This window comes from Dendrobates tinctorius, unplaced genomic scaffold (genome assembly GCF_039654945.1).
Source record: "Dendrobates tinctorius isolate UK_male_01 unplaced genomic scaffold, ASM3965494v1 ptg000027l, whole genome shotgun sequence".
Taxonomy (NCBI): domain Eukaryota; kingdom Metazoa; phylum Chordata; class Amphibia; order Anura; family Dendrobatidae; genus Dendrobates; species Dendrobates tinctorius.
The window spans coordinates 704897-721068 of record NW_027361695.1 but is presented as its reverse complement, the minus strand read 5'-3'; the positions used below and the strand labels follow the sequence as shown (position 1 = coordinate 721068).

The window sequence follows — 16172 nt, the reverse complement described above, 5'->3', positions numbered from 1 at the left end:
ATTCAGAAGAGTGATCTCAAAGCGTTGGTTCTTCTCTTACTGCCAAACTATGCTTTTCAGCAGGTTCATGCTCTTTCAGAGCATGCTGGAAGTTAAAGTTTTGCAACAGCTGGGAAGGTGGGGGAGATTCTAGTTCGCTAAAATGTACAATAGATGATTGTTGACTTTGCTTTCTGCCAGAATGCAACTGTAACAACCACTCCAGAAAGTGCCACTTTGACATGGCGGTCTACCTGGCCACCGGAGAGATGAGCGGAGGAGTGTGCGACGACTGCCTGCACAACACGATGGGGCGTAACTGTGAGCAGTGCAAGCCATTCTACTACCTGAACCCCTGGTCAGACATCCGGGCAGATACCGCCTGCATCCGTGAGTCCAAATTCTACATCCGCGGCTTCCGGCATGGCAATACGGGCATGCTGGTAGTTGTTAGTTTTGCTTCCTCAACAGCCATAGACCTTGGAGATAAAGTTTGGCCTTTCCATGTGCAGCTTGTGACTGTGACCCAGTGGGCTCCCTGGACGGTGGAGTGTGTGACAGTCACACGAATGTCAACTTGGGGATGATCGCGGGTCAGTGCCGCTGTAAGGAAAACGTGAAGGGAGTGCGATGCGACAGCTGCAAAGAGAACTTCTTCGGACTCAGCAAAAATGACCCTGATGGCTGCCAACGTAAGACTGATGCATAATCTGCTACACTCAGTTATCTGCTCTTCTATCGGGAAGATGCCAACAAGACCTCGGCCCATGATGGTTCCCATATTCTCCATCACTTACGACCTTTTCATTGTCTTCCGTCCCTTCTATTTTCCAGCATGTAGATGTGACCCCCGGGGTATCATAGCGGGAAGCCCCCCGTGTGACCAGATAAGCGGCGACTGTTACTGTAAGCGGTTTGTGACGGGGCGATACTGTAACCAGTGTCTGGTGAGCGACCCGCAGATTTTACCATCAGCGTGAAGATTTATACATGACGTAGAGTATTTTCTCACAGTTTGTTTAATCTTTTGGCTACAGCCCGAGTTTTGGGGTCTGAGTAACGACATGATGGGCTGTCGGCCCTGCAATTGTGATTTTGGTGGCGCATATAACAACAGGTGAGTCTATATTTTTTAACTCAATAAATGCCGAATCCACAATGTACCCAAACGAAACCGTCTACCCCACTTCTCCCTACAGGTGCTCCTTAGGGGACGGACAGTGCGACTGTCGTTCCAACATTATAGGTCGGCAGTGTGATGACGTGCAACCTGGGTATTTCTGCATGCCTCTGGATTTTTATACATATGAAGCAGAAAACGCAAAGGAGATTTCCCCCACAGATCCACAAACACCGGTGAGAATTTACACCATCCAAATGTATATGGGTTTCCCAGGAATAGAAAAAACATGGCTGCTCGCTATTGAAAACTCCTTGTTTTGGCTGCCTGCAGTCACCACTAGAGAGAGCTTTATGAGCTTACTGCACACAGTAAGTAATGGCCCAGTAAGCAGTGAGCTCCCTCTAGTGGTGGCTGCAGGTACAGAGAATTTTATTAAACTCCATGTAGTTAAGAGTCACCCAAAGTAGTGGATCCTCCAAGCCCTTGGTCCAGATGACCAGCATGAACAGATTGAATTGGTGCAGCAAAATGATCTAGTTGAAAAAACAGAAGCAGATGTAGCAGGATGGCAACAAGAGAAGAAATGGTACCACGGAAATCGATGAAGCAGAGTTAAAGCTATGACAACAGGGGTAGCAGATTTGTAATCCACAAGGAAGCTGATTAGACTCAGCGATGAAGAACCGGTGTAGCAGAGCTTAGTTGAACATGAGGTTAAGACGCAGAGCTGAGTAGCAGAGTTAATTCAGCTTTGAACAACTGGAATAACTGAGTTGAGTTGCTAAGGAGGTTCAGAGGCAGAGTTGCATTTGTAGCAGAGTCCAATATTGTAGATCTGACAAAGCAAAATTGCATTGCAAGTAACAGAGCTGTGTTTGCTGCAGAATCCAATATTGCAAAGCAGAATAGCAGAATTGACTCAGTGAAGTAGTAGAGTCGATTTTGCAGCAGAGTCCAATACTGCAGAACAACCCCAACAGAATGGCAGAACCCAATAACAGAGTTAAGAAAAAAGGCTGTAGTATCGACGTGGACGCCAACTACATGAATGGACACTGCCTAAGCATGAGGGGTGCAGAGGAGCAGAGAGACCCCATTGTAGAAAATGGGGGACACATTGAGGGGTGAGTAACACATCTAGGCAGGGGACTTGGATCTCTGTATCTTAAAAACTGATTTTTGTGTCTGATTTCACAATTTATTAAGAAATTATTCAGCACAGAATATTGGAGCAGCGAGGGGTTAACAGGTGAAGATTCGCTAAGTAATTAGCAACCATTAATACACATTTGCATATAAGACAGGACTATTACTGTGTTTGCCACAATAAAAAATGGCACCATTGTGCTGGGTAATCTCCATCATCCCTCTAAGTTACCCGCTATGCCGCGTTGGCAGCTTAAATTTATCTCTCCGTCTGATTAGTGAGATGGAGACGTTTCACCTGCCCCGGATTCCTAAAGGGGCCATTGTTAGAGGAAAGAAATGTGACTAAATAGGTGGCCGGGTGCCAGGGAGCGAACCTTCCCTCCTGCCCTCTGTGCCCCATTTAAATTCCTCAGATTCGATATTAACCTGCGATTGCATGAAATAATCTCTGCATTCCTACATCTCAGGCCTCATCCACGGTGATGAGAAGATGCAGCTCTCATATCTACATTATAGGGAGAAAAGCACTGGACATGCGTCCTCATCATTGAATTTGGGATTCTCATTCGGCCCAATTGCTACCAGTGTATAACATCCAGTGACCTCCTCTGGAGCACAAACACTGCGCCCCCACCCAGAGTTTCGTAGCCAAGCAGCTGCACACAGCCGTGCATCACCAAGCACAATGCCGAGCGTCAGATGGAGTGGTGTAATGCCGCCACCTTGGACTCTAGTGGAGACACGTTCTGTGCAGTTATGGATCGCTGGAGGAGTCAGGGTTTGGTGAATGCCAGCACGTTACCCCCCGACTGCATTGTGCCCTCTGTACAGATGGTGGAGGAGGGTAATGCTATGGGTTGTTATCAGGGGTCAGCCTTGGGCCCTTCGTTTCAGTAAAAGGAAATCTTAATCTTCATCACAAGAAATTGTGGACAATTGTAGCCTCCAGCTTTGTGGGAACAGTTTGGGGAAGACCCTTTTCTTTTCTCCACAAGGTCCATACAGATATGAAGCGGGAGCACATGGCGGACCTGAGCCTGATCCAACACCAGTAAGGGAAATTGTGAGCCCAGCCTCTCCCAATATCAGGATCTGACCTCAGAAATTCCCACAGACCCCTCCAAAATCTTGTAGGAATCCTTCCCAAAAGAGCGAGAGTTCTTATACTGTATCTGCAGAGGGGCTGACTACACCTTAATGTCTATGGATGTAGAACGGGAGGTCAGAAAAGTTCCTGGAGGGGGTTGTGGAGGGGGGCACATACTTTTGTATATATTTTGGACACCTGCACATTTGCCACGACTTACATTTTGATGTCTCCGCGCCGGCTGTGCACTAATCCTCCAAGTTTCATCTGATCCCGGGTTTTGTCTGGGCACATGTCTGGTTCGTGCAAGCATTGAGCCTGTTTGTTTTAGCCGGGGGTTTCAGTTCCAGCGTGTGAAAAAGTAAATGCACCGAAACAACATGTTTAGGTCAAAAGACCTTCTGGTACTGAATGGGGCGGTTCTGGAGAAAATGTAAAAGGTCGGATCAAGATAAGAATAAAAGTGTTTTTTTTCTTTCCCACAAATAGTACCCCCAAATGCCGTGTCTGGTGTTGCATCTCCATTCATATACCTACTGCAGTACCTGACACAGCCTCGGTCAGGCAGGGGCTCTTGCCTGTGGTTCCTGGAGATAAATGGGTATTATGGCTCCATACAGACACATTTCATCACTTTTATGTCTTTTAGGGTGAACTCAAACCAGAAGCTCCAACAGACTGTGTGGAATACTTCAATGGTATTCAGAATGGAAAGAAAGTGAGACTGCGTCGCCATCGGAGGACGATCCGTGTCCTGCAGCAGAGGTCGTCCCACCGCAGAGCTCGCCAGCTACAGCAGAAGGTACCTCTATGTACATCCTAAAATATGATGGTGCCCACCTTACAACCCCGGAAACCACACTGTCTTATACCTAGTGCAAGGCCTGAGGGGCGACGTCTGACACGGGGAGGCGCCTCTGTCTCTGCACCAGGCGTAGCACAGTGAACCTGGAGCGGCCCTCTAATATCCATCAGGCAAAATATAATTCTGTCCCCTAAATCCATGTTCAGATTTGGTTACTGTTATCCATGAATTATGCAACATTTTAGCCTTCGTTCACCATAAGATGCATAAATCATAATCAGCTGTACTGATCCTGAGTTACCTCCTGTATTATACTCCAGAGCTGCACTCACTATTCTGCTGCTGCAGTCACTGTGTACATAAATTACATTACTGATCCTGAGTTACATCCTGTATTATACTCCAGAGCTGCACTCACTATTCTGCTGGTGCAGTCACTGTGTACATCCATTACTGATCCGGAGTTACATCCTGTATTATACCCCAGAGCTGCACTCACTATCCTACTGGTGCAGTCACTGTGTACATACATTACATTACTGATCCTGAGATACATTCTGTATTATACCCCAGAGCTGCACTCACTATTCTGCTGGTGCAGTCACTGTGTACATACATTACATTACTGATCCTGAGTTACATCCTGTATTATACCCCAGAGCTGTACTCACTATTCTGCTGGTGCAGTCACTGTGTACATAAATTACATTACTGATCCTGAGTTACCTCCTGTATTACACTCCAGAGCTGCACTCGCTATTCTGCTGGTGCAGTCACTGTGTACATACATTACATTACTGATCCTTAGTTACATCCTGTGTTATACTCCAGAGCTGCACTCGCTATTCTGCTGGTGCAGTCACTGTGTACATACATTACATTACTGATCCTGAATTACATCCTGTATTATACCCCAGAGCTGCACTCACTATTCTGCTGGTGCAGTCACTGTGTACATACATTACTGATCTTGAGTTACATCCTGTGTTATACTCCAGAGCTGCACTCACTATTCTGCTGGTGCAGTCACTATGTACATACATTACATTACTGATCCGTAGTTACATCCTGTATTATTACCCCAGAGCAGCACTCACTATTCTGCTGGCGCAGTCATTGTGTACATACATTACATTACTGATCCTGAGTTACATCCTGTATTTTATACTCCAGAGCTGCACTCACTATTCTGCTAGTGCAGTCACTGTGTACATACATTACTGATCCGGAGTTACATCCTGTATAATACCCTAGAGCTGCACTCACTATCCTACTGGTGCAGTCACTGTGTACATACATTACATTACTGATCCTGAGATACATTCTGTATTGTACTCCAGAGCTGCACTCACTATTCTGTTGGTGCAGTCACTGTGTACATACATTACATTACTGATCCTGAGTTACATCCTGTATTATACCCCAGAGCTGCACTCACTATTCTGCTGGTGCAGTCACTGTGTACATACATTACATTACTGATCCGGAGTTACATCTTGTATTATACCCCAGAGCTGTACTCACTATTCTGCTGGTGCAGTCACTGTGTACATACATTACATTACATTACTGATCCTGAGTTACCTCCTGTATTACACTCCAGAGCTGCACTCGCTATTCTGCTGGTGCAGTCACTGTGTACATACATTACATTACTGATCCTTAGTTACATCCTGTGTTATACTCCAGAGCTGCACTCGCTATTCTGCTGGTGCAGTCACTGTGTACATACATTACATTACTGATCCTGAATTACATCCTGTATTATACCCCAGAGCTGCACTCACTATTCTGCTGGTGCAGTCACTGTGTACATACATTACTGATCCTGAGTTACATCCTGTGTTATACTCCAGAGCTGCACTCACTATTCTGCTGGTGCAGTCACTGTGTACATACATTACATTACTGATCCGTAGTTACATCCTGTATTATACCCCAGAGCTGCACTCAGTATTCTGCTGGTGCAGTCACTGTGTACATACATTACATTACTGATCCGTAGTTACATCCTGTATTATACCCCAGAGCTGCACTCACTATTCTGCTGGTGCAGTCACTGTGTACATACATTACTGATCCTGAGTTACATCCTGTATTATACCCCAGAGCTGCACTCACTATTCTGCTGGTGCAGTCACTGTGTACATACATTACATTACTGATCCTGAGTTACATCCTGTGTTATACTCCAGAGCTGCACTCACTATTCTGCTGGTGCAGTCACTGTGTACACACATTACATTACTGATCCTGAGTTACATCCTGTATTATACCCCAGAGCTGCACTCACTATTCTGCTGGTGCAGTCACTGTGTACATACATTACATTACTGATCCTGAGTTACATCCTGTATTATACTCCAGAGCTGCACTCACTATTCTGCTGGTGCAGTCACTGTGTACATCCATTACTGATCCGGAGTTACATCCTGTATTATACCCCAGAGCTGCACTCACTATCCTACTGGTGCAGTCACTGTGTACATACATTACATTACTGATCCTGAGATACATTCTGTATTATACCCCAGAGCTGCACTCACTATTCTGCTGGTGCAGTCACTGTGTACATACATTACATTACTGATCCTGAGTTACATCCTGTATTATACCCCAGAGCTGTACTCACTATTCTGCTGGTGCAGTCACTGTGTACATACATTACATTACTGATCCTGAGTTACCTCCTGTATTACACTCCAGAGCTGCACTCGCTATTCTGCTGGTGCAGTCACTGTGTACATACATTACATTACTGATCCTTAGTTACATCCTGTGTTATACTCCAGAGCTGCACTCGCTATTCTGCTGGTGCAGTCACTGTGTACATACATTACTGATCCTGAATTACATCCTGTATTATACCCCAGAGCTGCACTCACTATTCTGCTGGTGCAGTCACTGTGTACATACATTACTGATCTTGAGTTACATCCTGTGTTATACTCCAGAGCTGCACTCACTATTCTGCTGGTGCAGTCACTGTGTACATACATTACATTACTGATCCGTAGTTACATCCTGTATTATTACCCCAGAGCAGCACTCACTATTCTGCTGGCGCAGTCATTGTGTACATACATTACATTACTGATCCGGAGTTACATCCTGTATTATACCCCAGAGCTGCACTCACTATTCTGCTGGTGCAGTCACTGTGTACATACATTACATTACTGATCCTGAGTTACATCCTGTATTATACTCCAGAGCTGCACTCACTATTCTGCTGGTGCAGTCACTGTGTACATACATTACTGATCCGGAGTTACATCCTGTATAATACCCTAGAGCTGCACTCACTATCCTACTGGTGCAGTCACTGTGTACATACATTACATTACTGATCCTGAGATACATTCTGTATTGTACTCCAGAGCTGCACTCACTATTCTGTTGGTGCAGTCACTGTGTACATACATTACATTACTGATCCTGAGTTACATCCTGTATTATACCCCAGAGCTGCACTCACTATTCTGCTGGTGCAGTCACTGTGTACATACATTACATTACTGATCCTGAGTTACATCCTGTATTATACCCCAGAGCTGCACTCACTATTCTGCTGGTGCAGTCACTGTGTACATACATTACATTACATTACTGATCCTGAGTTACCTCCTGTATTACACTCCAGAGCTGCACTCGCTATTCTGCTGGTGCAGTCACTGTGTACATACATTACATTACTGATCCTTAGTTACATCCTGTGTTATACTCCAGAGCTGCACTCGCTATTCTGCTGGTGCAGTCACTGTGTACATACATTACTGATCCTGAATTACATCCTGTATTATACCCCAGAGCTGCACTCACTATTCTGCTGGTGCAGTCACTGTGTACATACATTACTGATCTTGAGTTACATCCTGTGTTATACTCCAGAGCTGCATTCACTATTCTGCTGGTGCAGTCACTGTGTACATACATTACATTACTGATCCTGAGTTACATCCTTTATTATACCCCAGAGCTGCACTCACTATTCTGCTGGTGCAGTCACTGTGTACATACATTACTGATCCTGAGTTACATCCTGTATTATACTCCAGAGCTGCACTCACTATTCTTCTGGTGCAGTCACTGTGTACATACATTACATTACTGATCCTGCGTTACATCCTGTATTATACTCCAGAGCTGCACTCACTATTCTGCTGGGGCAGTCACTGTGTACATACATTACATTACTGATCCTGAGTTACATCCTGTATTATACCCCAGAGCTGCACTCACTATTCTGCTGGTGCAGTCACTGTGTACATACATTACTGATCCTGAGTTACATCCTGTGTTATACTCCAGAGCTGCACTCACTATTCTGCTGGTGCAGTCACTGTGTACATACATTACATTACTGATCCGTAGTTACATCCTGTATTATACCCCAGAGCTGCACTCAGTATTCTGCTGGTGCAGTCACTGTGTACATACATTACTGATCCGTAGTTACATCCTGTATTATACCCCAGAGCTGCACTCACTATTCTGCTGGTGCAGTCACTGTGTACATACATTACTGATCCTGAGTTACATCCTGTATTATACCCCAGAGCTGCACTCACTATTCTGCTGGTGCAGTCACTGTGTACATACATTACATTACTGATCCTGAGTTACATCCTGTGTTATACTCCAGAGCTGCACTCACTATTCTGCTGGTGCAGTCACTGTGTACACACATTACATTACTGATCCTGAGTTACATCCTGTATTATACCCCAGAGCTGCACTCACTATTCTGCTGGTGCAGTCACTGTGTACATACATTACATTACTGATCCTGAGTTACATCCTGTATTATACTCCAGAGCTGCACTCACTATTCTGCTGGTGCAGTCACTGTGTACATACATTACATTATTGATCCTGAGTTACATCCTGTCTTATACTCCAGAGCTGCACTCACTATTCTGCTGGTGCAGTCACTGTGTACATACATTACATTACTGATCCTGAGTTACATCCTGTATTATACTCCAGAGCTGCACTCGCTATTCTGCTGGTGCAGTCACTGTGTACATACATTACTGATCCTGAGTTACATCCTGTATTATACTCCAGAGCTGCACTCACTATTCTGCTGGTGCAGTCACTGTGTACATACATTACATTACTGATCCTGAGTGACATCCTGTATTATACCCCAGAGCTGCACTCACTATTCTGCTGGGGCAGTCACTGTGTACATACATTACATTACTGATCCTGAGTTACATCTTGTATTATACCCCAGAGCTGCACTCACTATTCTGCTGGTGCAGTCACTGTGTACATACATTACTGATCCTGAGTTACATCCTGTATTATACCCCAGAGCTGCACTCACTATTCTGCTGGTGCAGTCACTGTGTACATACATTACATTACTGATCCGTAGTTACATCCTGTATTATACCCCAGAGCTGCACTCAGTATTCTGCTGGTGCAGTCACTGTGTACATACATTACATTACTGATCCGTAGTTACATCCTGTATTATACCCCAGAGCTGCACTCACTATTCTGCTGGTGCAGTCACTGTGTACATACATTACATTACTGATCCTGAGTTACATCCTGTATTATACTCCAGAGCTGCACTCACTATTCTGCTGGTGCAGTCACTGTGTACATACATTACATTACTGATCCTGAGTTACATCCTGTATTATTCTCCAGAGCTGCACTCACTATTCTGCTGGTGCAGTCACTGTGTACATACATTACTGATCCGTAGTTACATCCTGTATTATACCCCAGAGCTGCACTCACTATTCTGCTGGTGCAGTCACTGTGTACATACATTACATTACTGATCCTGAGTTACATCCTGTATTATACTCCAGAGCTGCACTCACTATTCTGCTGGTGCAGTCACTGTGTACATACATTACATTACTGATCCTGAGTTACATCCTGTATTATTCTCCAGAGCTGCACTCACTATTCTGCTGGTGCAGTCACTGTGTACATACATTACATTACTGATCCGTAGTTACATCCTGTATTATACCCCAGAGCTGCACTCACTATTCTGCTGGTGCAGTCACTGTGTACATACATTACATTACTGATCCTGAGTTACATCCTGTATTATACTCCAGAGCTGCACTCACTATTCTGCTGGTGCAGTCACTGTGTACATACATTACATTACTGATCCTGAGTTACATCCTGTATTATTCTCCAGAGCTGCACTCACTATTCTGCTGGTGCAGTCACTGTGTACATACATTACATTACTGATCCTGAGTTACCTCCTGTATTATACCCCAGATCTGCTCTCACTATTCTGCTGGTGCAGTCACTGTGTACATACATTACATTACTGATCCTGAGTTACCTCCTGTATTATACCCCAGAGCTGCACTCACTATTCTGCTGGTGCAGTCACTGTGTACATACATTACATTACTGATCCTGAGTTACATCCTGTATTATACCCCAGAGCTGCACTCACTATTCTGCTGGTGCAGTCACTGTGTACATACATTACATTACTGATCCTGAGTTACCTCCTGTATTATACCCCAGAGCTGCACTCACTATTCTGCTGGTGCAGTCACTGTGTACATACATTACATTACTGATCCTGAGTTACATCCTGTATTATACCCCAGATCTGCTCTCACTATTCTGCTGGTGCAGTCACTGTGTACATACATTACATTACTGATCCTGAGTTACCTCCTGTATTATACCCCAGAGCTGCACTCACTATTCTGCTGGTGCAGGCACTGTGTACATACATTACATTACTGATCCTGAGTTACATCCTGTATTATACCCCAGAGCTGCACTCACTATTCTGCTGGTGCAGTCACTGTGTACATACAGCACATGTTGCTCAGCTCTCTGTAGCTGCCTCTTGATGGCGATTCCTCCGTGAGATGCAGCGTGAAACCTCCGGCATCCAGGTGTGCAGCCAACGCCCCGGTGTAATTGCCTGTAAATCCTGGGTGTCTTGTGCACACAGAACATCAGACAGTTCTGAGCTCGTGTCGGGGGGCGCTGCCATCATCTCCACTCTGATGAAATCCATCTCCCATTTATGTCGCCTGCAGCCAGACAAAGAGATAATCCGCCGTGAACACTCGCCAGATCACATGATCACCTGGACGGGGCCGGGGTTTGCCAGAGTCAGAGATGGAGCCGGACTCTCGTTTCACGTCGACAACATCCCGTACCCGATGGACTACGACATCATGATCCGATACGAGCCGGAGGTATTTGGGTCATGCACTTTGTATGAGCCGCCCGGAGTGGGGGAAGGGAAGTGACAACTGCATGAAGCACGCTCCTGTGGCCAAAATACGGTTGTTGTCACTTTTCAAGCCCATTCTACAGGGGCGTCATGTGAATATCTCTTCTGCCCCCTATGGGTGAGGGATGGACAGGACAATGCAAATCAGATCAGAACGGTTCATCAATGTGGTCAAATGAATTAATCTGAGAAAGCAGAGCTGCAGTGTAAAGCACGCGCTGGGTCTTAGACCACCGTTGGCTCCTGTAGTCAGTGTAGATAAGCTGGAGTCATTGATCCAAGCTCTGATCGAAGGACATGTGTATATATATGTTTTGTTTTTTTATCTGAAGACGGCCGAAGATTGGGAAGCCGTTATCAGCGTGACATCACAGCTGCTACCCATGAGCCCGCGCTGCGGAAACGTGCTGCCTTTTGAACAAACGTACAAGGAAAAATTACCCCATTCTGAAAGGTAAGCAACGATCCAAATATAAAGTTATTTCTAGAAAGTTTTGTCGACAGTCCTGGATTTAATGGAACGGTCCTAACTTTTTTTTTTTTTTTTGAAAGGGGTGGAGTTTTCAGAAGCCACACCCACAAATGACTCTGATCCTGAAGTTATTGGAGCATTTGGGGGTGGGACTAAATCATCCATAAATTGCCAACAATTGGCGTAACACACGAGGTCGGGTGCAGTTATGGGCCCAGCATCGATTTCACAGTAACATAGAAGAACACCTTAGAGCACCCTGTCCTGAGGAGTCCACGGGGAGGAGTTATCTGGAGAAATAAACCTTTTATAGGAAAGCTATGCACCACTCTAATATAAGAGATTAATTGAACGTCCATGTTTGTCCATACTAACCAATCACGGCACAGCTTTCATTTCATGTTCTGAGCTTGAGGAATGAAAGCTGCTCTCTGATTGGTTGCTGTGGGCAATGTTTACTAAAGCTATGCATGGCTCTAATATAAGATATATTGAGCGGCCCTGTTTGTCCATAGCAGCCAATCACGGCGCAGCTTTCATTTCATATTCCACTCTTCAGAAATGAAAGCTGCGATTGGTTGCTATGGAAACACATTGCTATGGTTCTTCACCATGTTAAGATCTCCGCTTGCTGTCAGTAAATGGAAACCATCTTGTTTCTATTCCTTTATCAGAGTGATTTATCATTTCTTCTCTGTACCTAGGTATATCGTTCTACCCAAACCCTTCTGCTTTGAGCCAAACAACCGGTACGATGTAACCATCCGACTCCAGCGGTTCGAAGCGGCGAACCGTCATCCCGGCAACTTCATCCTCATGGACTCGGTAATTTTACACTCTATACGGGGATGAAGTCCAGTCTGGGACCACCATAATGTCCACATGTCCTGTTAGGGGTGGTCCCGAGTCGGCAACCTCCGATTTGTAAAGGGGCCCCCACACCTAGGCCTCCCTGAGGAAGAGTCCGCCATAGCAGGGGGCACTCGTACCTAGCGACTGACCATCGTGGTGGCCTATACCGGTGGATCCTAAATGGAGCGCCCTCTCCTCCCGTAATAGGGGTTCATTTGATGATTAAAAAAACCCTTTAACCCCTTCAGTATTGGGCTATTTTTTCAGTTTTGCGTTTCCGTTTTTTTCCCCTTCTTCAATGGGCCATTACTTAAAAAAAAAAATAAAAAAAAATTCCAATTGATGAAAAAAAAACAAAAAAACGCAAATTTCACCATTGGTCTTTGTTTCTATGACGTACATGGTATAGTTATGGCCGGTACAATTGTGGCGATACCAAACGTATTTTTTTTTTTTTAGATCTTAGTGATTAAAAAAAATGTATTTTTTGAATTAAAAAAAATTATTTTCTTCCTATCACCACATTAACGATAAGAGTTAATTCAATGGAGGTGGCGGCGATGCCAAATATTTTTTTTTTTCATTCACTATTTTATTTCCTTATTTTTAAACTGGAACAAAGGGAGGGGGGGCGCCAGAAAACTTTCAGGTTTTTAAAAACTTTTTTTTCTTATTTTTGTTTCATATTTTTAGCACCCGCAGGTATCTTAAACCTGCAATTGTTTGATCGCTGGCACTATATTCTACAATATTGGGGTATATACGAGAAATGATGATCTACGGCTAGGCTTCATGGGAGTACCAAGATGGTGGCAATAAATGGCAATGGGTGGGCGCTGTAATTAATGTGCCAGTTAATCGCGCCATTTAAATGCCGCTGTCAGAGATGGATAGCGGCATTTAAATGTTTAAACAGTAGTGATCGGAGGGCGCTCCAGTCTCTGTTGTTAGAGGCAGGTGCCCCCCCTGTATGACACAGCCGGCACTTGTCTTATACAGAGTACGCTCAGCTCTCAGTACGTCGTATGTCCGGATGGAATTGTCAACTTTTTTTTTATTTTTTAATTAAATACATTTACCTTAGGAAAAAAAAAACCAAAACACATTTTTGCAATTGGATTTCTTTAACACAATTTGCACATAGCCTTCTAGAGCCTCTGTGCTGCTTTCACTTTTGCTGGCTGCGGAATGAGTTAACTGAGAACCTATCAGAGAGCTTCTTCCAAAGGTCTGACCAAGTGTTTGTAACTTTTTTAGCTATCATTTTCTGAGTTCATCTTGGCTGATTAATGATGTGCTATTTCTATAGCGCCGACATACTCCGCAGCACTTTGTCAACGTCAGTTGCATGTGCAGCCAAAGAGCCTATTAAAGCAAAATATTTTTGCTAAATCCCCATTGCAAAATTGTTTCTTTTTTTAACCTAAAATAAATGCATTTAAGGAAAAAAAACCTTCCCCAAAGGTGAGTTTAGACGCTGCCGATTTGCTATGTGGATTCCATGCAATCTGCCCATAACGGGGACTTTGCTGCAAAATCGCCAAAGATTCGCTCTGAAGACGCGGCAAAATCTACAAAGATACAGTTCCGCTGGTAAGGCTATAACATGGGCAACCACGGGATATGAATGCAGCTCTGGATGTGACTAGAGTGTAGTGTCTGTGACAACAGGCGCTATCCGCCGCCACCTTCCGTGCGAGCACGCCTGAGCTGCACTCACTGGTGTCTGCTCCATCAAAGGAAAGCAAAAACAATATCATTCCTTCCGCCCGGAGAAACTAGAGAGAGAAAAAGAGGTTTCCCACGATGATTGAGCGATGGCCGCCCGGCCCCAGGACCAGCCACTAAAAGGATCACATTTATGGTCCAGCCTCCGTGACGCACACGGTTTTTACAGATTTTTTACAAAAATTTGATTTTATTTTTTAAAATTCGGTTCCAGTTCCCATATGTAAAGGCCCTGTGCCACCAGATGTTACTAAATACCTTCTAAGTCTCCATCAAGTCTGAATGGTGGGGGTCTGACCATTACACGAGGGTCCCAATCCACCAATGTCTGACCTCAAATCTAACTCAATTGCTTCCATTTCGGGACAAAATGTTTGCAAAAGCAGCACCACATCTGGCCTCAGGTTATGTGTGGTATTGCAGTTGGACCCCGCTCACTTCCAGGGTTTTGAGCTGCAATACCTGATACAACCTGTAAACAGGTGTGGCGCTGTTTTTCAATTCCTGTATAACCCAAATCTGATTAATAAAACGGTCTGTGATCAAGTTGATCCCACGCAGTTGATGCCAAGTTGCTTTTCACCTTCACTACTTTCAGCACAGCACAAAATGCATCTTCCCCATAACTGTCTCCCTTAAAGGGGCATTCAGTTCTTAGCATTATTAAGTACCTGTTTATAGATCTAAAACTAGATACTGTATTTGTCTATTTTACTAAGCAAATAAATGGAACACTACCCCCAAAAAAACAGCCAATAAGAAGCCAAAAAGTGTCATAGAATGATATTAATGCAGAACAACACTGCCACCTTCTGGTGAGTACTAGAATGCAGTCTTCCCCCTTTTAGTATTTATATGTGGGCTCCAACTTGTGGCTTTCCAGCTCTTGTGAGACTACAACTCCCATCATGGTGGCTTTCAGAGCTTTATTTCTTTAATTTAAAAAAAAAACATTAAAGAATGTTTTCCATGTGTCCTACAGCTCGTCGTACTGCCAAAGTTTTCGGAACTGCCCGGTTTCCATGGAAATGACCCCATATCTGTGCATCACCGAGAGGAGATGGAAGACTACCGGTGTCTGGAGTCCTTCAAGATGGCGACAATGCCCACCCTGGCGGAAATGTGCGTGAAATTGATCTGCAGCATCTCGGCCATCATCCACGACGGAGCTTTACGTGAGTTATATGAGGAGAGGGGCGAGACGGGATTCTTTACTGTACAAGCAAAGTTTGTTTCAGTATTAAATGATGATCAATTTTAAAAAGCCCTTTAATGAAGGCTTCATCCCAGAATGCATTAGGCCACCTGTAAGGAAACGTTCACCTGTGGATGTGATCGTATACATATATTGTTTTTTTGTTAACAAAATGCAAAGTGAATGAACAAATCTGAGAAATCAAGAAACTGTCTTCTACATCCTCACCTTTGTAGAGTTCATCTATTCCTCACCCAGTTTTAAACCTCCTACACGGCTGTTTCTGTTTCGGTTACACTAAACTATTAATTGTATTACTTTTCTCTTTCTTTGCAGCCTGTCTCTGTAACCTTCAAGGCTCCCTCAGTGCCGTCTGTGACAAGATAGGAGGGCAATGTATGTGTAAGCCGAATGTGATCGGTCAGCGCTGTGATCAGTGCGCCCCCGGGACCTATGGATTTGGCCCCTACGGGTGCAGCAGTGAGTGGAAATCTGTCAATTGGGTACAAAACCACAAAAATCTATGTAGA

The 16172-nt window shown here is 44.5% G+C and overlaps 1 protein-coding gene across 4 annotated transcripts in view; it reads left to right on the top strand.

Moving 5' to 3' along the window:
* Positions 1–16172, top strand: part of LOC141084729 (laminin subunit beta-1-like) — a 69772-nt gene that overhangs the window by 37238 nt on the left and 16362 nt on the right. For all 4 annotated transcript variants that reach the window (XM_073569602.1, XM_073569605.1, XM_073569604.1 and 1 more), the window contains exons 10-20: positions 181–369; positions 492–671; positions 814–926; positions 1017–1096; positions 1179–1335; positions 3988–4140; positions 11196–11357; positions 11728–11849; positions 12572–12692; positions 15430–15622; positions 15979–16122. In XM_073569602.1, the coding sequence (XP_073425703.1) occupies positions 181–369; positions 492–671; positions 814–926; positions 1017–1096; positions 1179–1335; positions 3988–4140; positions 11196–11357; positions 11728–11849; positions 12572–12692; positions 15430–15622; positions 15979–16122 (1614 nt within the window). The remainder of the gene's footprint in view (positions 1–180; positions 370–491; positions 672–813; positions 927–1016; positions 1097–1178; positions 1336–3987; positions 4141–11195; positions 11358–11727; positions 11850–12571; positions 12693–15429; positions 15623–15978; positions 16123–16172) is intronic.